Source organism: Anabrus simplex, chromosome 4, assembly GCF_040414725.1.
Source record: "Anabrus simplex isolate iqAnaSimp1 chromosome 4, ASM4041472v1, whole genome shotgun sequence".
NCBI classification, from domain to species: Eukaryota; Metazoa; Arthropoda; class Insecta; order Orthoptera; family Tettigoniidae; genus Anabrus; species Anabrus simplex.
This window is the reverse complement of record NC_090268.1, coordinates 429,169,912-429,196,276: the sequence shown is the minus strand read 5'-3', so window position 1 is coordinate 429,196,276 and position 26,365 is coordinate 429,169,912. Positions and strand designations below refer to the sequence as shown.

At 41.4% G+C, this 26,365-nt stretch overlaps 1 protein-coding gene across 1 annotated transcript in view; it reads left to right on the top strand.

Annotated features, from left to right (window-relative positions):
* Positions 1 to 26,365, top strand: part of LOC137500510 (uncharacterized) — an 81,131-nt gene that overhangs the window by 35,059 nt on the left and 19,707 nt on the right. Inside the window, exons 3-4 of the mRNA XM_068227433.1 lie at positions 2,228 to 2,435; positions 17,773 to 18,000. Coding sequence (XP_068083534.1) covers positions 2,228 to 2,435; positions 17,773 to 18,000 — 436 coding nt within the window. The remainder of the gene's footprint in view (positions 1 to 2,227; positions 2,436 to 17,772; positions 18,001 to 26,365) is intronic.

Sequence of the window (26,365 nt, the reverse complement as noted above, 5' to 3'; positions counted from 1 at the left end):
AGAGAGGCCAACGAATGCACTCGTCATAGCCATTATATAACAACACTGTCAGCGCAGGAGCAGGCAACATGGAAAGCAACCGTCAGGGATAGCGCTATACGACTTGGTTCCTATGGAAAGAAAGTGTGGCCACTGCAGAAATTCATCAGCGCTTGGTGGCGGTCTGTGGAGAATATCCGCCGTCACGGAAAACAGTTTACAACTGGGTGAAAAACTGGGAAAAAGGGCGCACATCGGTGGACAAGGGAACCAGCTGGAAGGAATGTGTCAGTGTCAACACCAGCCAAATTGCACGGATCGAACAGGCCATCCGATGAAAGGGAGGCAGCCACGGGAATTAGTCGAAACACTCTGCAGCCACTTACAGTTGGAGAAGGTGTCATCCACTTGGGTGGGTTCCTAGGCTAGACGAAAAAGCAGAGGCGTGTGGACGTGTGCAACGCCATGACCAAAATCAAGCTGACTTCATGGCTAGGCTTGTGACTGGTGATGAGACATGGCTTCTGCAGCATGGCAATGCCCGTCCCCATATTAACCGATAGATCACCGCTGCAATTGATCAAATGGGATTCACGGTGCTGCCACACCCACCGTACTCTCCCGACGTGGTACCAAGTGATCATCACCTGTTCGGGAACATGAAGAAACCTCGGAAAACCATCCTCAGGGCTGCCGACAGTGGGATTCAAACCCACTATCTCACGGATGCAAGCTCACATCCGCGCGCCCCTAACCGCACGGCCAACTCGCCCGGTGTGCATACAGTTACAAAGAGATTATGTTGAGAAAGTGAACCTAACAACTGATGTGTAATGTACTTCATTTGAGTAGAAAAGATAAAGTGTAAAAATATAGTACGCCCTATGTAGCAGCGAATATTCTTCTTCTGTGATCAGAGGAAGAGTATATTGTCTGGCTTGACAGGTAGTAATCAAACATGGCTGCATGCAGTCACATTACGTAGGATGAAAATCACATATGTATATCAGTATAATAATGAAAGTGTTAGTCGCTTAGCAACCTGCTAAGTACAGAATGTATTGTGGGTTAGGAGCCTTTGCCAGCAGTTATTGGAGTGATCATTTAATGATTTGATTTTACCCCCTGTGGGTGGTGGACGCAGACGCAGAATACACCCACGGTATTCCATGCCTGCCGTAAGAAGCGACTAAAAGGGCGACCAAGGGATGATAGTATTAGAACTACATCTGACTTGTACCACCACGCGTGGAACACCATGGGTCGCTTTTACTTGCGTATAGTACCACTTTGTTAGGTACCAAATAGGTTTGTGATTAGTAGCACGCAGGAGTACCGTGCGATCAGCCTCCACTTAGAGTGCACTGCCGGCTTTTACAGTACCTATGATTGGTACCACTATATGAGCGACACCATGGCTCTGGCTTGCCTATGATTAGCACCCACTATATGAGGAACACCACGGGAAAGTACGAGTCCCTGTGGTTAGTAGACTTATGTGATGAATACCATAGGTTTGCGTTGCCTGTAAATGCCGCCGCAATATCTGTATTACATGTGCGAATTTCACTACCTGTGAGTAATACCGTAATGTGTGGAATACCGCGAGCCCCCGCTACTTTTGATTAGTACCGCACCATGACAAATACCATGGTTCTACTTTCCTAGCGACAAGTACCATTATGAGGGGCCGATGACTTGGATTTTGGACCCCTTTAGACTGCAAGCATCATCGATTCAGTCTTGTGCTTTAGGAACAGTTCCTTGGTCAGTAATACTATTGTTTTACGCAAATTTCTGTGAAAGTGAGTAACTGCGGGTCGGATCCACTGATTGTTTTAAATTCATATCCATCCATTCATTCTTAGTCCTAACGTTTTGAATTCTGGTCAGTGGAGGATATTGGACTTTTAATTTGTCATTATATTTCGTCTCATTTCGTACCATTAGGGGCCGATGACCTAGGTATTAGGCCCCGTTAAACAACAGGCATCATCATCATCATCATCAATTATTTGATTTTATGATTACCCAAAGTTGGATGAACTCAGAAACCTAACAATATTTCATGATTCACCGGCAGGTGATTCCGGAGAGAATGAAAGAATAATGGTGCAAATCTGTCCAGTAGAACGGACGGATGGATTTGCGAAAGCTGTATTTAGTAAACTCTTTTAATATGTAGATATTACTAATTGTGATGCCACGTGGCAAAAATAACGGCGTGTTTCACTTTATCATGTTCTAGGCTGATGTGCTGTCTGATGTATCAGACAAGGATGGTGTTTACATGACCGTGGAACTGCTGTCCGAGAAGTGCGGTGACAGCAGGGCTGTCGTCCTCAAGACACTGAGTAGTGCTGGACAGCATGAGGAGCAAGCGTCAGTCAGCTATAATGTACCACCAACGCAGCCTGAGGAACAAACGTCTGTCAGCTCTACTGTAGCACCAACAGGTTGTATCTCCAAAGCAGTAGGATGCGATTATTGGCCCAAATATTGTTTACAGTAGCCAGCTGGCGTTATTGGTCCATAGAAATCTATGGCGGTTAGGAGATATCATTGGTCCAGATATCTCTATAAGAATTGGGTGATATCATTACATTAGGCTGGACACATTTTTAAGTGTTAGGTGGTGTTATTAGCACAGACAACTCTATAGGAGTTATATGATGACATTTGTCCAGAAATCTCTAAGGTAGTTAGGTGGTGTCATTGGTCCAGACAACTCTCTAGGAGTTATATGATGACATTTGACCAGAAATCTCTAAGGTCGTTACGTGGTGTCATTTTTCCAAATATCTGTAGGTAATAGGCGGTACCATTGGTCCAGATGTCTCATTCAGCTGCTGCCTGCGGTAAGTATAGCTATAATACGTATAGTTATATTCCTGAAATATAATATAAATCTACAAATTTAGAGGAGGCGTCATCCTGTAAATCATTAATCAATTTCTAAATGTGTCTCATAAATGAGTTTTTCATCGTTTATAGTAATGACTCTTACTAGCGTTCTAGACGGCTTTTGTTCTTCTGGTGATTTAAGCTACAGAGTACCTATGTAGGTAACTCTTATAATGCTACTTTCTCGACCGTAACCTTGTGCTAGATAATTTCACTAGTACTGTTTTACGGAGGCTGTTATTGCTTGCCGGTGCTCTATCGAACTCCTATTCCGGCGATGCACTCATCAACGGTTCGAAGTCAACTGCGGTTGTTGCGCCATTCAGAGCTGTTTTAACACCGAAGCACGTAGACTAGATCTTTCCGCGTAACTGCCAGTGACTGATTTGTTCACATATTAACATTCAAAATCGCAAATGCTTAAATTATTCAGCCGTACATTTTGTATCTCTGTAATATTTTTTCACAGCCCGCCATACACAATGGTAGTTGCTTCTTCCAAGGGTTTTCCTTCTTAATAAATCACACTACGATTTTGTGCAATGAAATATCATAACACACCTTTGAGGAAGTTATTTGCATTTCTGTGATATCGTACGTTTGATTTTGGTCGAAGTCATCTACTGACTTTGTGTCAGGTAGAGCAAGCTTATGTCTAAAGGTGTAGAATATACTCACGAGCAATTAAATTATAGAAACCTATCCGGTAGCGTGTAGGACCTGATGATGGCGGAGATACGAGGAGGCATGGGAATGACAAGACAATGGTAGGGTTGGGAATTCGTCCCGATACACGACCGCTGTACAGCTTTCCATAATGCATGGACATTTATCGGAACATCCTCCAGAGCAATCAAATCGCTCTTAGCAGCATTTCAGGTGTGCTTGATAGGGCTGAGGTTAGATGAATTTGGGTTCAACGCAAACAGCATCACTCCCAAGCCATTTTAACTGAAGTACACAGCCACATTTCTGGTCCAATAAATGAGTGAATAATGTTGGCAGAGGGGTCTCTTGCAGTGTGGTGAAGGTGAACTACCGAGCTCGATAGCTGCAGTCGCGTAAGTGCGGTCAGTATACAGTATTCGGGAGATAGTAGGTTCGAACCCCACTGTCGGCAGTCCTGAAGATGGTTTTCCGTGGTTTCTAATTTTCCCACCAGGAAAATGCTGGGGCTGTACCTTAATTAAGGCCACGGACGCTTCCTTCTCATTCCTAGGCCTTTCCTGTCCTATCGTCACCATAAGACCTATCTGTGTCGGTGCGGCGTAAAGCAAATAGCAAAAATAAAAAGGTGAACTAATGGCTGGATATGTTCTGAGAGCTTGTTCGTGTATTTTTCACCGATGAGGGACGTGGACATATGTTCCAGTGGCAACATTTCATCCCAATGAACAGTCTCCACACGAGGATGCTACCATCGGCAGACTGAACTACACCATCCGAGTTAGACAGGACCATTGCCTCATGTTCTTGGAGATACACTTGTACCCTGATAACGGCGTGTACCAGTTGGTACTTCAACTCATCCGGCGAAGTGATCTTCAGTCAGGCTTTGAGAGTTCAATGGCAAAGTTCTTTTGCCCATGTCTGTAGTTGTGCCTTATTACTTGCAAAAAGGAGAGGTCTTCTAGGTAGACGGCGGCTTCTGTACCTTTTTGGGAGGAAAAAGTTTTGATGACTCACACATTGTTATTATCGAGGACTGAATTCGTGAGAGATCTGCTCTTATTGTCCGAGCTAGCCGAAGGCGACCCCTGAAATAAACACCTTGTACTTCACGCGATTTGACTGCGACGGTGTTGGTTGTCCTCGAGTGCACGTGCATTTTCGAATCTTGCAATAACTTTGCAGTTTTGTCTCACAGTTATTACAGTGTAACTGTGTTATAACTCTTTAAAAATGTTTTACACAGTTTACTATTTGCTACACAAAATTACATTTATTCTTGGAAAATCGTTTCACGAATGTGTTCACTGCGCATCTAAAAGTAGGCTGTCTCCAGAATTGCGCAAATTTCTCGCCGGGAGCCGTTCTGATTTGCGGACGTGTACACTCTTGCCTTACGTATCTGAATACAGGATGGCCGATAAAAAACGTGAGAGTTACAGCGTTGGTCAAACTGATCAGCAATATTTAAAAAAATACGTCGATATCTCGCGCCGATTGCAATTTATTAGCTGCTGAATTAACCAATCAAATCGCTTCGCGGGTTAATTCTAATGGGCTATACGACGCACACGTGGCTTGGTCGGCACGTGAGCCATGCCGAGAAATGAGCATCAAACACTAACACACCGTGGGTTTCAGAGAATGTCACCGTAGTGTGCTTGCTGTGGGCCGAACCTGTCAGCAGGGATGTCCTTCTTCAAGTTCCTCCCCTGGAGAAGTTTTTTCTTCCATGGCGCTCTCAAGCCAATCATGAGCAACGTACAGATTTAGCATCACTGCCTCTCAAAGTCCATCAGAAGTTCCCCGCGAAGCGATCTGATTGGCTAAATTCAGCGGCTGATAAAATGGTAACGGCTCTAGATATCGACGTAATTTTTAAAATTATTATTTTATTATACAATCTTCCCACAACAGGTGCAGGATGCCCAAGGACAAAGAGTACGTTAACAACAACAATGGATATAGGTACAGTAGATAATGAGATCGTATGAGCTTAAATGTAGGCAAAAGAGCTAGGCACAAAAAACATTTATTTGAGGTCCGCAAGTGTGGTTCTTGAAGAGAGTAGTAACGGCGACGTTGTTCGTAAAATCTCTATTCAGCCTAAAGGTATTGCAGAAGTTGACAAAACATTTAGGTATGATTCCTCGAGCACCTAACATCAAGCCCATTACAGAGATGGATGAGAGCTTACAGTATATTTTGCTTATGGAAGTCCACCGTTTCTTCATAAATTCTTCTTTTTCTCCACATCGACCTCTTCTGGCTGGTTTTGTTGGTCTCAAATCTAAGTGTTGGATCAATGATGAAACCTTCAGAACAGGATGGCTTGAAAGCAATAATGTTAATGCGTCGGTAGCTCTGTTGGGGAGACCGTATACTTCATCATATAAATTACAACCTTCTCCTCTCAAAGCGTTAGCTATTATTGATCTGCCTACAGTATGGCGTGAGTTGGGTAGTAATTCACAATGTGGACAGACTCCCAGGACCCACTAACGCTCAAATAGCTGGTTCACGTTGTTTCCGAACATCCTCTACGAAACACGACTGCACTGCACGCGGTTAATATCTTAGTTTCACAAACGAGATATAGCATGACTTGAAATTATATTCACACTTCACAATCAACTTTACAATGCACTGACAACTGTTAGTCTGCATTACGACGACTCAGTATTCGGCTGTCACCGAAGTAACACAAGAACTCGACCGAACAGATGCACGAAAACACACTCCGAAAATTTAATCCATTTGGTCACTGACGACTAAGTATCCATGGGACTGTTATACCTTTTTCAGACCAACTGTGGCCTCACTCTCCATACGACTGACTATCTCATTGTATACCATCCGTCTCCTTCCAACTGATTCCAATTGACTTACTGGCAAGTCTATCCATTCAACTCCTTCCAACTAACTGAACTCTCCAACTGTACTATCCCTATAGGATACAACCCTTTATATAGACATAAGTTGTCACACACACGTCATTTCTAAAAGAGTATATGATGTAACTCCCACCCCGTTACAAATGTTACAGAATGTGATGAAATACCCTCAGGCAACATTAGGAACTCCCTAAATATTATCTACAGTTACAGTTATCTACAGTTACTGTAACATTATTACACCATATTTTGTAATGTCAAAAGGTTTCACAAAACATATCCATATCTGATGTTAGGCAGCAACTCTCACTCTACATGGTTTTAACGCTAATATACAAACACACATATATACGCACAATAAATTAACTACAATGAAACAAACGATAATTATTTAATACATAGCAAAATCAGATTACAGAATTGAATCAAACAAAAATACGAGTTACAGATATAATAATAATAATTGTTACGATGTTTTGTGGGCCGGCAGAGGTGAAAGAAGGTGCTGGGATGAATAGGTCTCAACTTACGAAATTAAAGTTAATTTAAAATTTAACAAAGGTTATATTTTCTTTTCAAGATCAAGAAATAACAAGTATAACAGGTACTCAGTAGCATATCAACAAATTAAGAATGTACAATTGCAATTAGTTAATGGATTTGGGCTTCGAGCCCCCAGACACGCAATCCTTGAGCAATGAGCTCAACTTTAGCTATGTACAAAGTTCAACAAAGGGGCAGAAAACCCCAATCATGCCAAGGAGCACTAGCTCCCAATTACCCAGTTAAGCCTGCTCGAGGCACACAGAAACCAAATTTAAGAAAGAGCAACCCGCTCTCAAAGTTCAAGGATATTCAAAGGCCACACCAAACTCCACCTTCAAGCTGCCCTCCAGGCACACAAGAACAAGGGTAAAAATACCCAACATACTGAGGCCTATTCAGTAAAGAAACAGGACAATTACATGGCCCCAAAATACCAACTTGAGTGGAGGCGTAACTTGCACTCCTAATACACTTTTTTAAAAACTTATTTGGCACTAGGCCGCTTATGCAAGGGCTAATCCCATACTACGGAGGTGACACGATAGGAAAACTTTATTACATTACGAAGAGAAGGGAAACTGTTATGAAAACGTAGTCACCTCAAAACAATATGAGTGGGAGCTCGAGAGGGTAAGCACACTCTATCCCAATTTGTAGTTAGAGAGACAGAATTTATACCAAGTGTCTTTTACATTTTAAAGGAAAGTTACATGATAAAAGTTTCGAACCTGCCCCGAGGGTTAAACTGCTGAGCTAGCGAGAAAAGAAGTTATTAAAAGGCCATTACCTTATGGATGAACTGCTGCCCGAAGAAAGAGGCTCCTCCCGCCCCCTGCTACATAATCACACTAGGATAGATGTTACAGAAGTGGCCGGGAGACTAGAAAATCAGCAGTTTAAATACCCTCGTGGAACATTCGAGACCTTTCAAGAATGAGAACCCACACCCCCCTCAATTTTATTGGGTAGCATAAAGCAACATCTCCATATCGGAGAAGACATACGTTATTGGTCAAAAATTAATTAGTGAAATTCGGGATCGGATAAATTCAAAACAAGCGGAAAGAGAAGGGTTATACTGCCAACCCAAAAAATAACTGAAAGAAATTTAACAAAGAACAAACTTATGACTACAAAATTTCTTCAAAAAAGTTCCTTCACTTCGCACTAGGGTGCACAATTGTAGTTCTTAAGTAGTGCCATCTAGAAGAGAATGTTCACACTTCTTACTACAGAGAAAACAAAAACGAATCGAAACTGACATAGTTCAGAACACTTCAAAATTGACAGTAGGGACATCTTCTGAGAAATCTTAGAATTAATGTGGCTGTTAAAGTTCAGGCTTCCCCCAGTAGAGGAGTTTCAACTGGCGCAATGTTTGAATTACCGGCGTGGAGGTGTACCGCCCGGTACAGGCCTCCCCCCCCAAAAGTCCTTCCAAGGGGTGACACAGAAGAACACCAAATTTTGTTTTAAAACAAGGTCCAAGTTATGATGTTGATATAGAAATTAATTGCAGAAGGATTCACAAAAAGGTTTTCTTAAGGTGGTTTGATCCAGTTTCAAAATTCTTTGTAGTAACTTTTGATTAAATGTCTTTATACTGTAGTAGTTGAATTCAGAAAGAAAAACTTTTAATTCTTGAAAGGAAAATAAAAATTCTAAGTCCACCAGATGTTGCAGTCCAATCCAAAAATGTAGTAATTGTAGATATGGAATGTCCATGTAGCTGGATAAGTACATTAGTTGCCTATTACTTGATGGCAAGACCAGCCGCAGCAGCTTGTGTCCAGATGAGGCCGCTCGGATCCCTCAAGTACCCTGAGATACCGCTCTCCCGCACTATGAGAGGGGTAGTGGTGGTGAAGCACGCCGCACATGCGACGATTGTTTACAGTCCGCGGGCAGTTTGCCGGAGGAGCGCCGCACATCAGCCTTGGCCGGGAGGAGGGCTCCGGCTCGCCGTACACTGTTTGTCCTCACTGGAGTAGATCGGGCCCGTTCTCTACTACAGGAGCGGTACGGCGCCGCACGGTTGCGGGGGCACTGAAACATTAAGATCTCGGCGGCAGACTTTTGTTGGACCATAATGATTTTAGGGTACAGTCTTTGTGGTGAGGCAAAGGGGCCAGCGGCGTGGAGGTTTTATTTCATTTCAATTAGCCACTGGTGTGTTTGAGCAGGAGACGGGAGCATGATAATGACCATTGCGAGGACAGGATAGCAGTTTAACTGGTCGGGGGAGGTTGTACAAAGAATATTTTAATACAAGAGACCTAATTCAAGGGGCAGAATGCCTAAAAATGAAACATAAAAAATATAACCTTCCGAATTCTTTCAAAATGTAACAAAAATTTAAAAACCCGCTAAGTTAGCGCTGAAGTTACACCGGTTTCACCTGCGACAGGTGAACCCTAAATATCCTCTCGGTGGCTGGATTGCTTAATAATAAAGTAACGGGTGTAAGGAAATCAAGAATAATACATGGCCCATGAAATCTGGGGGCAAGCTTGCCCGCGGGAACAAAATTCTTGACCATAACCTGGTCGCCTACCTTCAAATGGGTGGGTCTCCGTCCACGATCATATCTTTCCCTAACCTTTTCATGAGACACTTTAAGATTGGCTTTAGCCTCCTTCCAAAGATCTTTAATATTATCAGGATCTATTGTCTCAGGTAGAATGTCACTCAGATACTAAAGGTTAGAGAGCGGCGTGTTTGGAACAAACTTGAACATCAAAGAAGCTGGAGTAAATTTATGGGATTCATGAACCGCCAAATTCAAAGCAAAAGCTAACCAATGCAGGGATGTGTCCCACCTGAAATGATCGTCGTGATGATAGGCAATAAGGGCCGATCTCAGATTACGGTTGACCCGTTCTGCTAGAGATGGTTGAGGATAGTAAGCAGATGTTGTTACATGCGATATGGACAGATCAAAACAGAATTTACGAAAGAGATTGGATGTGAAAGCTTTAGCATTATCAGACACAATATATTGACACGGACCGAAAGAAGCAAAAATGGAATTTAAACAAGTAATGGTGGACTGGGCGGTAGCCAGTTTAGTTGGAAATAACCAAGAAAATCTTGCAAAACCATCTACACATACAAGGATGAACTTGTTGGCATTCCCCTTTGACTGGGGGAATTGTCCTACGTAATCGATGTAGAGACGTTCCATGGGGCTCGACGCTTGATGAGAAGACAAAAGTCCTTGCTTAGTTGACATGGTAGGTTTACTAAGCCATCATGATTTACAAGATTTTACCAATTCACGGATTTCTCCGTCCATACCCTTCCAGATGAACATTTCACGAATCTTTTCTCGGGTTTTGAAGATGCCTAAATACCCCCCTAATGGGGTCTCATGGTAGTACTTGAAGATCATTGGTACAAGAACAGCTGGAACTACAACTTTCATTTTTTTATCATGCCTCGACGGGCAACATAAAACACCATTCCTCAATACATAAGGGACGACATGTTCCCCAGAAGAAAGGGTTTCCATAATGGGAGCCAGCACTGGATCTTCAAGTTGATATTTTTCAATACCCCTAAACAACATGGGAGCATCAGTCAGGATGGCATAAACCTCGGGTCGTATGGACTCGGGAGGTGACGAACTATCGACCAGTTCATGGGTCTCTACATCATTGGAAAACATACGGCTTAGTCCGTCTGCTACAACATTTTCAGTACCTCTGATATGCCTAACATCAAATTGGAAGGCAGAAATTCGGATGGCCCACCGGGCTATACGACCAGTACGACGCGGCCTACCTAAGACCCAGCTTAAGGCTTGGTTATCAGTTTCCAAGTCGAACTTGACATGTTCCAGATAGAGACGGAACTTTTCTAAAGCAAATAAGACTGCCAAACCTTCGAGCTCATAGATGGAATACTTGGCTTCTTGAGCCGATAGAGTCCTAGAGGCATAGGCGATGGGTCGCCTCTCTAGTTCAGTCTCTTGAAGAAGGACTGCAGCTACCGCCGACGACGACGCGTCGGTTTGGACGATGAATTTCTTCGAGAAATCGGGCATAGCCAGAACAGGGGCATTACAGAGAGCTAATTTCAGATCTTCAAAAGCGGCTTGTTGAGAAGGTCCCCACTCAAATTTGACGCCTTTCCTACGTAGTAAGTTCAAGGGCGCCGCTCTATTGGCGAAATTTGGAATAAATTTCCTGAAGAAATTCACCATACCAATGAACCTGGCGATACCTTTGATGTCCTTGGGAGGCTTGAAATCACGGATAGCCTGTGTTCTAGAGAGATCGACTGCAACACCATCGGGCGACACAATATGCCCTAGGAATGACATGGAAGGCTTAGCGAAGGCGACCTTGGACAACTTCACAGTTAACCCAGCCTTACGAAGGCGATTGAGAACTTCTTTCAGATGATCTAGATGTTCTTCGAAAGTCTCCGAAAATACGACGACATCATCAAGATAGTGGTACAAGTACTCAAATTTGATGTCGGAGAAGACCCTATCTAGCAGTCTCGTAAGTACAGCTGCTCCCGTGGGGAGCCCGAAAGGTACGCGCTTGTATTCATACAAATTCAAATCCGTGGCAAACGCTGTAAGATTTTTAGATTCTTCAGCCAGAGGAATTTGATTATAGACCTGATTCAGATCCAAGACGGTAAAGAACTTAGCCTTCTGAAACCATGGAAAACAAGAGTGAAGGTCTGGAAGGGGCACAGATTGTAACACCACCTTCCGATTGAGAGCCCTATAATCATTCACAGGCCTAAAGCCACCTTGGGGTTTCGGGACTAGAAAAATAGGCGAAGAATACGCCTACTTAGGGGGCCGAATAATACCATCCTTTAACATTTGATCGATGATTTCTTTCAATACCTTCATTTTAGGTGGAGATAGCCTATAAGGTGGAAAACGGACAGGAATCGAATCCGTGACCTCAATTTTGTATTCAATAAGGTCAGTAACACCCAGAGTATTCGAGAACACCTCTGGAAACGACTGACACAGCTTACGGATACTCTCAGCCTGCTCCTCAGGTAGATGTCTAAGATCTAACAACATCTCATCCTGGGTAGGCGAAATAGATGAACATGATACAGAACTACACTTTAACAAAGAGATTTTACCATTAGAAGCAAATTTGAATGTGCACGACCTACTCTGAAGGTCGAGCACCAGACCAGTGGGGGACATGAAATCTGCTCCTAATATAATGGGGCAGGACAAGTGCTTTGCCACAAACAATTTAACTTTCCAAGTAAATTTAGAAATCCGAATTTTGGCATATAAAAAACCTAAAATTTCTAATGGAGAAGAATTAGCCGAAACATATTGAACTGAAGATGAGCAATAGTCAGGAAGTTTACAAACAGTTTTCAATTTGGATTACCATTCAGCCGAAATAATAGAACACACACTGCCTGAATATAATAAAGCTGTTACAGGTTCATTATTTAATTCAATTTTGAGAAAAGGAACAGGTGCGGGGGTATCCGCCGCAATCCTAAGACATTCTTTGGGACCTTCAAAAGATAAATTTGAAGACAGAGTTTTCCCTGAAATTTCGACATGATTATTTGGGGCTGAGCCTCGAGAAGAAGGGTTCGCCGACTCAGCCGAAGCCCCTAGTCACTTATTATTATTGGCCTTGGTGGAAGTTGCACCAGAAGTTGAGCAGGAGGGAGCGCTGTTAGCATTAGGGCAGTTCTTGGCAATATGTGAAAACGCGCCGCATTTAAAGCAACCTTGGGATGAACTTGCTCCATTATTTGTCCTACTAGATTTGATCAATGGACATTTATTGCGAAGATGGTCAGGCGAACCGCAAGCGTAACATTTACGGGGTGTGATGGGTCGGCGAGTTCGAGGCCGAAAGCTACTAGAGGATGGAGAGGGTTCTTTCGCGACACGCAAGGTATCGGCGTATCTGACTCCTTCGGCTGGGACAGCCATAGCCTCTAACTCAGCGAAAGTTTGCGGACGCGATGCAAAACACAAGTATGATCTGTAAGGTGGTGAAATACCTTCTACAATAGCCTGAACAATTTGATCTTCAGGGAAATGTAGGGCAAACACCCTAGTGTAAAACTTGATGTCTTGTATGAAGTCTGCCAAATTCTCATCCAACCGTTGTACTCGGTAGTAGTACTTTTGAATGAGCGATGACCTAGCTCGAGCGGGGATAAAATTTGACAACAGATGGGCATGGAAGTCTTCTATGGATGACTGTTCAGCGATTGCCCTAACTATCTTGTCGGAGAGAACACCAATGGAATAAGGGTAAATTATCTGAAGGATTTGACACGTAGACAGAGAAAAAACAAGGGCATGATCTTGTAATTCAACTAAAAACCTTAAGAAAGCAATGACATCAGTAGTGGAGTTAACAGAAAACTTGGAAATACCTCTAAGTAACATAGCTAATGGATGGGGTAAACTGCTGAAACCAGGTGACATAGTAGAAAGGTGCCTAAGTGGCGGAGAAGCCGATTCCGAAGGTGCCCTATTTAACACAAAGGGTGGAATGGACGTGCGACGATCGGACTCAGTTTCTAATGGGGGAGTGGTTTTTTGAGTAACTGTTGTAGTTCCATTTTCTTCCCCTTTGGAAGAAGTTTCCTCGCTAACAGTGTTTACCGCCAGGGGCGGGTCAGTTTTGGGAGGCGTTACCCCCGATAACAAGTGTCCAACAGTACTGGACAATTTAGAAATGTTTTCAATGAGGGCACTAGCCTCCTTTCCCTGAATGTCACTCAACTTGAGAGACAAGAGATCATTAAGCCTATTATAAAAATGAAATAGTCGAGCTTGCACACGTTTAAGTTGGTTAGGGGATGGGTTCCCTTCTTCGAAAAAACTTACTACAGTTGCTAGCTCAGTAGTATTGTCATTGATCGTGGAGAGAGCATCGTCAATTTCTTTCTCTCCCAACGTTGGGGTGATAATAGGCAACTCAAGGGAATCTTTAAATTTATTAGCATCCAACGCAACCGTGCCTTCAGATTGAACGTTTCGGAGAGATAGTTCATAAATTGTTCTTTACGCAAATAGAAAGGATGGAGACCTCGCGAGGGCCGGACATGATGACAGAAAATGTTTTGAAAAAATAAAAATTAAAAATTCCAGCAGCTGAGAAAATGGTTAGAGTTCGAATTAAAAACAATGTTTAGCCGTCAAAGGGGGCTAAATTGAGACCCATTCAATCACGCTCTGCTACCACTTGTTACGATGTTTTGTGGACCGGCAGAGGTGAAAGAAGGTGCTGGGATGAATAGGTCTCAACTTACGAAATTAAAGTTAATTTAAAATTTAACAAAGGTTATATTTTCTTTTTAAGATCAAGAAAAAACAAGTATAACAGGTACTCAGTAGCATATCAACAAATTAAGAATGTACAATTGCAATTAGTTAATGGATTTGGGCTTCGAGCCCCCAGACACGCAATCCTTGAGCAATGAGCCCAACTTTACCTATGTACAAAGTTCAACAAAGGGGCAGAAAACCCCAATCATGCCAAGGAGCATTAGCTCCCAATTACCCAGTTAAGCCTGCTCGAGGCACACAGAAACCAAATTTAAGAAAGAGCAACCCGCTCTCAAAGTTCAAGCCTATTCAAAGGCCACACCAAACTCCACCTTCAAGCTACCCTCCAGGCACACAAGAACAGGGGTAAAAATACCCAATCTACTGAGGCCTATTCAGTAAAGAAACAGGACAATTACATGGCCCCAAAATACCAACTTGAGTGGAGGCGTAACTTGCACTCCTAATACACTTTTTTAAAAACTTATTTGGCACTAGGCCGCTTATGCAAGGGCTAATCCCATACTACGGAGGTGACACGATAGGAAAACTTTATTACATTACGAAGAGAAGGGAAACTGTTATGAAAACGTAGTCACCTCAAAACAATATGAGTGGGAGCTCGAGAGGGTAAGCACTCTCTATCCCAATTTGTAGTTAAAGAGACAGAATTTATACCAAGTGTCTTTTACATTTTAAAGGAAAGTTACATGATAAAAGTTTCGAACCTGCCCCGAGGGTTAAACTGCTGAGCTAGCGAGAAAAGAAGTTATTAAAAGGCCATTACCTTATGGATGAACTGCTGCCCGAAGAAAGAGGCTCTTCCCGCCCCCTGCTACATAATCACACTAGGATAGATGTTACAGAAGTGGCCCGGAGACCAGAAAATCAGCAGTTTAAATACCCTCGTGGAACATTCGAGACCTTTCAAGAATGAGAACCCACACCCCCCTCAATTTTATTGGGTAGCATAAAGCAACATCTCCATATCGGAGAAGACATACGTTATTGGTCAAAAATTAAGTAGAGAAATTCGGGATTGGCTAAATTCAAAACAAGCGGAAAGAGAAGGGTTATACTGCCAACCCAAAAAATAACTGAAAGAAATTTAACAAAGAACAAACTTATGACTAAATATTTTCTTCAAAAAGTTCCTTTACTACGCACTAGAGTGCACAATTTTAGTTCTTAAGTAGTGACATCTAGAAGAGTATGTTCACACTTTTTACTACAGAGAAAACAAAAACGAATCGAAACTGACATAGTTCAGAACACTTCAAAATTGACAGTAGGGACATCTTCTGAGAAATCTTAGAATTAATGTGGTTGTTAACGTTCAGGCTTCCCCCAGTAGAGGAGTTTCAACTGGCGCAATGTTTGAATTAGCGGCGTGGAGGTGTACCGCCCGGTACAATAATAATAATAATAATAATAATAATAATAATAATAATAATAATAATAATAATAATAATAATAATAATAATAATAATAATAATAATAATAATAATAATAATAATAATAATAATACACATAAAATAACAATAATATAAATAAAATAATAATAATAATAATAATAATAATAATAATAATAATAATACAGATGCATTCTTGTAATGGGATTCGAACCGTTACGGGGTGGAGTAGATCGATTGATCAGTTTAGAGAAAGATATGCAGTTGGGAGATGATCTATCAAATGATGGCATCGAATATTTTATTTCTTGGTTCCTATGGCTATAATCAATGCATTTCTACTGTGGAGACTCAACTAACGTGGAGTCCCTGATCAGCTGACATTTAGGAAAGGGTTAGCTCGATAGCTAATTGACGGCTACAGTTCAATAAAGCGGGGAGATGGAGTGGCATTCAAGGCACCAAAGTGGGATGTTATTGGACTACCTTGTGACATTCATCTGACACAAGTAGATATTCATAATCCAGCACAAGGCAATGGCTGGTGTAGACGCAGGCAGTGCATTACGAAAATGAGGAGAAACGCTCCAAGATTATCTGTTTGGCTTGTCGAGTACCACTTTGTGCAGTTTCTTGTTTTGCTCAATTTCATGGACAGTAAACTACCTAATAAACCAAAACATTCAGACTATCATTATGTAAGACTATAAACATTATGGTTGTAGTAGAAAATTGGTTACGATCAGTGTGTAAAGCTGTTTCTCCCCCGCCGCCTTTTTTAAAATTACAAAATCTGTTGATTTATATTTAAGAATACAAAATGTATTCATTTATGTTTAAGAATACATGTATATATATTATTGTGTTAGTATTGTTTATTTCTGAGCATCTCCTTATCATGATTATTAATTTGAAATGCTAATGTGATCACAGCATTATAGCACAGGGGAGACCACCGGGACATATTCTTCCCGCTAACTGTTTTTCAGAAACGACTCATAGAAAAATGTAGACAATGTCCTTGTCCATTATATAGTTAAATTCATTGATGTTTAGCATCAAATTTCTCTAAAAATATTAATGGAATTAATTTAGTCACGAAAGGGTTTTCTGCCACGTTTTACGTAGTTCACCATCTTCTGCACAAAGTTACTTTTATTATTTGTGATTGGATGTTTTAGGGATCCGTTCTGATTTGCGAACGTGCACACTCTTGCCATATGTATGTGAATACAGGATGGTCGGAAATAACGTGGTCATACTGATCAGTAATATGAAAATAATTACGTCGATATCTCGCCATATCACATCGCTTCGCGGGCGAATTCAAATGGGCTGCACGCGGCGGTGTTGCTAAAACTGCACGTGCCTTGGTCGGGCTTGTGAGCCGTACCGAGAAATGAGCGTCAAACACTAACACACCGTGGGTTTCAGCCAAGGCCACCTTAGTCCTTGTTCAAGTCCCTCCCCTGGAGGTGTTTATTGCTTTTATTGGCACTCTCAAGCCCGTCATCAGCCACCTGCAGATTTAGCAACACTACCGCGTGCAGCCCATTTGAAGTCGCACGTGAAGCGATCTGATTGGCTAACTTCAGCAGCTGACAAAGTGACAACGGCTCGAGATAACGACGTAATTTTTGAAAATTACGTATCAGTATCACCAAACCTCTAAGGCTCATATACCATGTTTACGTTGTTTCCGAACATCTGTACGTGACACGACTGTATTGCACACGCTTTATATACTACGACCTTCTTCGTGCTTCGTTCAACGAAAGGACAGGTCTGCAGCACGGATGAGAAAAACGTTACAGGAATTATACGTGGAACTAAATTCTACAGGATGTAATATCAAATATTTATATGATCAGTAAGGCGATGGAAGAAGCTCTAAAGAAATAAAACATAGTGATTACGACATAATTGAGTAGTACGACTTTCTATGAAGGAGCAGCTCAGCTACTTTGAAATTGGGGATATTAGAGACAAATATGTTGGCTCACTGTTGTATTTAATTAGAAATCACTCATTTGCCTTCAGTGACCTCGCATTGATTCTCTCTTTTCATCAACAGTTCTGCCTCTACCTGGCTACCGTCATTTTCCTGGCTTTGGATATTACAAAAAACTTCCATGCCAAATGACCTGGAAAGATGGAGTAGAGGCTTGCCGGAAGGAAGGTACGCGTATGTTGCTCGTGGAGTCTCAGGAAGAGATCGACACTGTCTACGGGTGGTCTGGATGTTGTCCATGGGTTGGAGTACATCGTGAGAGTTCCTCTGGACCTTGGATTAATGTCTTAGGTAAGTCAGATACCGCTCGATTGGGTATAGAATATAATATCTGATCAATGGGTCATTGCATACAGATTATTATTATTACTACTATTATAATTGACATGATATACGCTTTTGGGCTTATGCCGTGTCAAGGAATTTATGTTTGTAGAATTAGACTGCCATAAAAACATATTAATAGGGATTGTATACAAGCCGCCTAAAACAAGAAACACTGATGATTTTGAAGAGGCATTAGCAAATCTTATCTCGGCATACGATGACATTATAATCATGGGTAACTTCAGCACTGACCTTTTAAAGCAGGCTAGTGACTATAATTTCACCTTATTTTCTATAAGTACGGGTCGTGAAATCATCAATGGCAATTGTTATTATATATATATAATTCGCTGGGGCCATCAAGGACCACGTTAAGTCTTGTTGCATTTGACACTGAACTTGGCTTTCTTTAAAGCCCAAATTTCCCTCATTCTTTGTGAGTGGTCCTGCTTACGCTCCTCTGTCCAAGGGGCACCGTGTCTTCTCTTCGGTTGCTCGTCTCGGTTTAGCCCGTTCGTCAATATTTTCTTGCGGAAGAGATCTCTGTTAAGGGCGTCTTCAGCTGAGATATGTAACATTTGCAGGTCTTCTTTGGTATTTCTAAACCAGGGAATTGTGGGTTTGGGGTTTGAATAAAAAAAGTGAAAGATTTCTTTAGTTAACTTTCTTCCGTCCATTCTTTTCAGATGACCGTAAAATCGTGCCCGTCTTTTTCTGATTGTGTCGGTAATTTTCTCTATTTTGCTGTAGACTTCCTTGTTGGATCTCTTTTGATGGATTCCATTTCTGTACCTTGATCCCATGATTCCTCACACAATTTTGCGTTCTCTTTTCTCCAGTTCTTCAAGGAGTCCTTTGTTGGCATTTAGAGACAAGGTTTCGGCTGCATATAGAACTACTGGCTTCAGAACTGTTTCATAGTGGCGTATCTTGGTGTTCTGGGAAAGGCATTTTTTGTTGTAGATTGTGCGGGATGTTTGGTAGGCTATTTCCAGTTTGCGTACTCGCTCCTGAAGTGCTTCTTTGCCCAGTCCATTTTTCATGATGATCTCACCCAGGTATTTGAATTTGTCTACTCGGGTGATGTCCCCGTATTTTGTATGGAGTTTTGGTGGAGCCTCTTTGATGTTAGTCATTACTTCTGTTTTCACTAACGATATCTGCAAACCAGTTTATTCGGCAATTTCCTTTAAAATTTCAACTTGAGCTCTAGCGGTTTCTATGTCGTTTGGGAGAGCAGCAATATCATCGGCAAATGCTAAGCAGTCTGTTGCGATCCCCTTGGATTTCGTTCCTATTCTCAATGGACTGTAGTTGGTAATTGTTATTATTATTATTATTATTATTATTATTATTATTATTATTATTATTATTATTATTATTATTATTATTATTGCTATCGTATCAGAAATATCATTTACACAGTTCAATTATGTATACTCAACTACTGTACATAACAAACTAAAACGCAGATAAATATCAAAGAACTTCACACCAATCTCGACCAGAAACTAGCAACATCAGGTGCACACCATGTTGCATGAAAAAGATATTCTTTAGTGCAGGAAGATGGGCACAGTGAACACTGAAGCATGCGCTGCACAGTCACACTTGATGTTGGTTGACTTCGGATATGCCCACTCCCGTCCTCAGTCTCTTCAAGAACTCCTCATGACATGCATTTGGCAAACGTTCTGCAACTGTCATCTGTCCTGGTATGACGGGACCTTGGTTTAACAAAGCTGTAATCTTGCAGTGATACATAATCCCGTTAGTTCCTCAGACGTTCATGACTTCAGTATCTTGACTGGAGGTGTATGGCCATGCAGGGGTTGAGTACTTTGTTGATCCACTATAGTCCCTGCAGGTACTTTCCCTCGAATCCAAGGTGGAGCAATCCCTCTAAGACAATAGAATTTGTCATCTGGCGTAGACTTTAAGCAGCCAGTCACTAGGCTACATGTCTAATTGAGGGCCACATCCACCTGTCTCGCATGGGATGATGAATACCAAACAGGACATGCGTTTTCTCCGACGGAATAACAAAGTACCATTGCTTATGTACGGAGGGTTTGCAGTTGACTATTCTACTGTAAACCAGCCAATTTAATAAGTAGGTTATTCCTTGCCGACACTTTGAGTTTGCAATTCATGCAGTGCTTCTTAAATGTGAGAGTTCTCTCAAGGGATACGCCCACATATTTGGAGAATTTCAGTTCTGTAATTTGATACCAGACCATATTATTTTGAGTCCACGATGAGCTTCCTTGTGCTTCAGGTGGAAAGCACACAGCTGAGTTTTTGTAGGGTTAGGTTTTAACTAGTTTTCACTGTAATAGCTTGACAAGAATTCAAGGGCATTAAACATTTGTTTCAACTATTTGAAACTCTGCTTGGCCGGGGCGAGGTCATCAGCATACAGGAAGCTTCTGGTTTTTAAAAATACTGGATTATCATTCGTCTAAATATTAAAATAACGGAGCCAATACACTTCCTTGGGGTAGACCATTTTCTGTATTCTAGAACGGCTACGCTGTCCTTGAAAGTCGAAGAAAAAATTTCGGATCCGTAGAATCGTAACAGTGATTCTAGTTAAACCATTATCTTTCGTCAGATTTTAGACTTTGTCTAGATATATTTGATGGTTGACAGTATCATATGCTATTGCATACAGATTGTATGGTGTAATTTTTTAATTTACGCAGTTCATGGATTATTCTAATCACGTGCTGGTCATTAACCAGGAACGACGTCTGAATGGCCTAGTAGGTCGTCCAAGAGACGGGATACCAGTTGCTATGGAATAAGCGGACATACTCTCAGTCGTGGCGGGACAGACAGACATTGCGCTCAGGTGGAATGGACGGTAAAACGTACTATCGGTCCTTATCACTTAGAGAAGGGATCCCCTCTGGATCTATGTGTAAGGAGGGTAGCATCCAACTTCACAGAAGTTTTGCTGAGCACGTTCGTAACGTTTTAAGCAAGCCTCTGATTAAAGAGTCTGATGGAGTACCACTTCCATTTGATACACATTGGAGTCCTAGAAAACAAATTAGCAAGGGAAATTGAATTCAATGGAGATCTATCAATATCACTGCGGTTTATCGAAGTAAGAAGGTAGAACTGGCTGAGCCAAAAAAAGCGGGGATGCATACGGATGTGCTAGGAATTGGGTAAGGGGTGATTACGAGGAAAAATTGTAGTTTATGCTATTAACTTAATATGTGTTTGTAGCCATTTCTGATAACCCTTACTTCTACCTTGACAAGCTTCCCTCATCATTCATCATTCCACCTAATTCTTACCTCTGTTGCATCTTTATACTCAGCTGTTCCCCGGCATTCCCTTGATATTTCTACTACAGCATCATTGTATGCCACCCATTCTCCTTCTATATCCTGAACATGATGCCTGTCTAACGTTTGAAGGTGTTCACTAATCCCATCCATGTACTTCTGTCTAATTCCTCATCTTGGAAATCTTCTATACTTATTCATCCGCAGACAGATGAATTTTTCTATATCCTAGGCCTAGAGATACTTAGTTCACTACAGATCACAGGGTGGTCTTTATCCTAAAAAATCTGCGAAAAATCCGCACATTCCTAACATAAATATAAGTCGGTTTACACATATTCCATTAAATATCTTGTGTCCCTACCTTACAATCTGTATCAGTGAATAGCCTTGTTCTGGAAGAATAATTCGTGACTGCTATTCCATTACTAGCACAGAAGTCCAGTAAATAATTTCCATACCGATGAACTTCCCAATTTTCTCCATATTTACCCATCACCTTTTCGTAACCTTGAATTCTATATCTAACTCTCGTATTGAAACCGCCCATTAGCGCTAACCTATTCTTGCACTTGGCCCTATATACGGAGTCACGCAATACTTCATAAAACTTGCCAATTTTCTCCTTGTCTTCACCCCCACATGGTGAATTCACTGAGACAATTTTCTTCCTAATTCCTCCAACATTTGTATCTACTTACATCCTTCGCTCATTTGCGTGCCTAGTGGAAACTATATTTCGTAGTGCCTGGTGTGGGTTATTGTTGTCACCGCAGGCAACGGCTGAGTGTCCTAGGAAGTGGTCCTCAGGGTCTGGATACAAGTTGCCACGAAATGGAAGTGAGCATCTCAGATATATTCTGAGTCATGGCCCGCTCGTCTGCTCAGGCTGCTAGGACTGTTCAATCCACCGTGGTCTCTAACCTTTTAGAGAAATGTGTCTCACTTGGACTATGTGTAAGTATCTGATGATGTTTTCCTCCCAGAAGATAGCACATTAAGGGGAGTACGTACTGCCTATGCTGTCAATGGTAATTTCTCCATTTTACGTACGCTCAGGTAAAAGGTCCTTTGTCCTACAGATTTGAATCTTTATAGTGTTATTGTAGGAACGTTGTTCTTTACATTGCTGTCCTTAGTTTTAGGATTAGATGGTATGGTTACGTTTTAGGATTTTTTTCCAAATGTAGAAAATGTTCATGAAAAATTTGAGTAATAATATTTTTTTCTGGTCTCATATATTAACATATTTAAAATTACCTGGTAGCTTTTCAGAGAGAAGGTATGGAAGTATCACTGATAATTATTTCAGATTTCTACCTTTTATAGTTTTTCGACTGAGCGTACCTATATAAAGAAAAAAACAAAAGCAGAGAAAATTAACTTTAAAGTTTAGCTGACATAAATCTTACTTGAGATGTAGTCTAGAACCCTCCTGCTGCATATTCCTCATCCTACTTGTCCTCCAGACTCCTTTTCATTGCTCTCATTGACTTCCTTATCTTGTTTTCCACTATGAACATTTTTTTATCCTCCATTTCGGTCCGACGAACATCAAAAGCTTGAAGCGCACTGAGCGAATTCCACACTGGTTGGATCTCCAGCTGTTCTAGAACTTTAATTCTGCCTAAGTTTCCCATATTAAATGATAAAACAGCATCATGTACTCCTAATTTTAAGGTTTTATATCCAACAAAAATATTTTTAGGTACCGGTACACGGCTCCAAATAACACTGTTAAAAGACTCGTGGGATGGGCAAGATCCTTATAAATGGGTTTAATCAGAAGCATCACTCCTCCTGGAAGTCCATGGTGTTTGTAGGTTTCCTTGTCTTTATTATACGTGCACCAAGAACTACGACAAGCAACTCAGTAACCCGAAATAATATGCTAACATAAAAACCTTGAACAAAAATCTAGCCTAATATTGCTATAACTTGAAGTTGGATTAAAGTGATTATCTGTAAGAAATTATGAGGATGGACTAAACGTATTCAGATCCTAGATATTATCTGTACATCATACGGTATAATTCTTGGAAAACTTCATGTTAGTTTGTTCTCTCTTTCTGTCTAATCTTGGGCAAGTTTCGGTAATGATGCCGTTTGTGCTATTTTGGATATTTCTGTTGCTGTGGGCAACTTTTCTTCACAAGATTTCGACTGATGAGAAGCTCCAACATAGTCTATGCGGTTCACTAATGGACTTTTATTTCCCAGAACTTGAAAGTTATCAAGAAGTAAAACCCAGCCTACAGTCAGAGGAGGGCGTGGCATTTGTAAATGAGAGGGGCCATGCAATATCCAAATTATGGGCACTTGTAACGCGATTTCACTGAAATAAAAAATGGTGCTCTATTGTACACATACCAAAAAATATTAAAATGCATTAAAATTAAATTCGCAAATTTTTGCAAAAATTGAGGTACGTACTCCCCTTAAGCGAAATTCAATAAAGTTGCAGCAAAGCTAATGCTGTGATCTCACAGTCGCAATCAACGGTACTTGTGTTCTATAACAGGGACCTTGCACAAAGGGGAGTATCTTTTTATGTTGAAATGTCAGGACAAGTGTAATTTCTGAAATATATTGCAACCGTAAATTCTGCACTTGGTGGCTAGATGGGCATAAGACAAACGCAAGGCGTGTGCTTACCTGGAGTGTTACAGAGTGGGAGAGGTTTACTTGAAATAAGTATAATGGAATTCAAAGAGAGCTGATAAATTTATTAACAAAAAATGTTCTGTGAAGAAGATATACTGGATATGCCTTATCTTCGCCCTGGGCTGGCAAAATGCGTTGTGGTCCGGCTGCGGTTCTCGTTCGACCGTGGGACGCCTTGCGATTTAGATCTGGACGGTCTGGATGATCTGGAAGTTCTAGAAATTCTGGATGGTCTAGATATTCTAGAAATTCTGGATGGTCTGGAAGTTCACGTGATATGAGTGTTGGTCAAGCTTATATACTCCGCACTTGTTGCTCTGAACGTGTTTGAGTTATACAAACAGCTTCCGCACAGTTGAAAATGATTATAGAATCGGCCTCAGAATTGTTTGCAACACTTACAGATCGTGCACTCCAAGAATTAATTAATGTTAATACACACATACATACATTATCATTAAGGACTGGTATGCCTTTCAGCGTTCAGTCTGCAAGCCTCTGTAAATTTACTAAACGTCGCCACAATCCTCGATTTGCAACTAGTGTTGTGGCCTGATTTAGTTCAATGCCTCTTATCTTTAAATCGTTAGAAACCGAGTCTAACCATCGTCGTCTTCGTCTACCTCTACTTCTCTTACCCGCCATAGCAGCGTCCATTATCCTCCTAGGTAGCCTATCCTCCTCCATTCACCTCACATGACCCCACCACCGAAGCCGGTTTATGCGTACAGCTTCATCCATCGAGTTCATTCCTAAATTAGCCTTTACCTCCTCATTCCGAGTACCATCCTGCCATTGTACCCACCTGTTCGTACCAGCAATCATTCTTGCTACTTTCATGTCTGTTACTTCTAACGTATGACTAAGATATTCTGAGTCCACCCAGCTTTCGCTCCCGTAAAGCAAAGTTGGCCTGAAAACAGACCGATGTAAAGGTAGTTTCGTTTCGGAGCTCACTTCCTTCTTACAGAATACTGTTGATCGCAACTGTGAGCTCACTGCATTAGCTTCACGACACCTTGATTCAATCTCACTTACTATATTACCATCCTGGGAGAACACACAACCTAAATACTTGAAATTATCGATCTGTTCTAGCTTTGTATCACCAATCTGACATTCAATTCTGTTGATTTTCTTACCCACTGACATCAATTTAGTCTTCGAGAGGCTAATTTTCATACCATACTCATTGCACCTATTTTCAAGTTCCAAGATATTGGACTGCAGGCTTTCGGCGCAATCTTCCATTAAGACAAAGTCGTCAGCATAGGCCGGACTGCTTACTACATTTCCACCTAACTGAATTCCTCCCTGCCATTTTATACCTTTCAGCAGATGATCCATGTAAACTACGAACAGCAAAGGTGAAAGATTACAGCCTTGTCTAACCCCTGTAAGTACCCTGAACCAAGAACTCATTTTACCATCAATTCTCACTGAAGGCAAATTGTCAACATAAATGCCTTTGATTTTTATAATCTACCTTTAATTCCATAGTCCCCCAGTATGGCGAACATCTTTTCCGTCGGTACCCTGTCATATGCTTTCTCTGGATCTACGAAACATAAACAAAACTGTCTATTCCTCTCGTAGCATTTTTCAGTTACCTGGCGCATACTGAAAATCTGATCCTGACAGCCTTTCTGTGGTCTGAAACCACACTTGTTTTCATCCAACTTCCTAAGATTCTTTATTACTGTCCAGAAAGGTTTCCCTGCTGCTTGACCTAGCCTTTCCAGGTTGTTACCAAAATCTTCCCATGACTTCTTTTTGGATTCAACAACTATTTGTTTCGCTCTGTTTCTTTCATCTACGTACAAATACCTGTCTGCCTCGGCCCTTGTTTGGAGCCGTTTCTGATAAGCCATCTTTTTACGTTTACTAGCTGCTCTCACTTCATCATTCCACCAAGATGTTCACCTTTTCCCATCTTTACACACAGTTGTTCCTAGGCATTCCCTTGCTGTTTCTACTACGGCATCCTTGTATGCCACCCATTCACTTTCTATATTCTGAACCTGCTTACTGTCTATTGTTTGAAACTTCTCACTAATCATATCCATGTACTTCTGTCTAATTTCTTCGTCCTGGATATTTTCTATCCTTATTCGTTTGCAGACAGATTTCACTTTACCCTAGGCCTAGAGATACTTAGTTCACTACAGATCAGATAGTGGTCTGTATCATCGAAAAATCCGCGGAAAACTCGTACATTCCTAACAGATTTCCTGAATTCGAAGTCTGTTAAGATATAGTCTATTATGGATCTGGTACCCCTAGCCTCCCATGTATAGCGGTGAATAGCCTTATGCTTGAAGAATGTATTCGTAATAGCTGAACCAATACTAGCACAGACGTCCAGA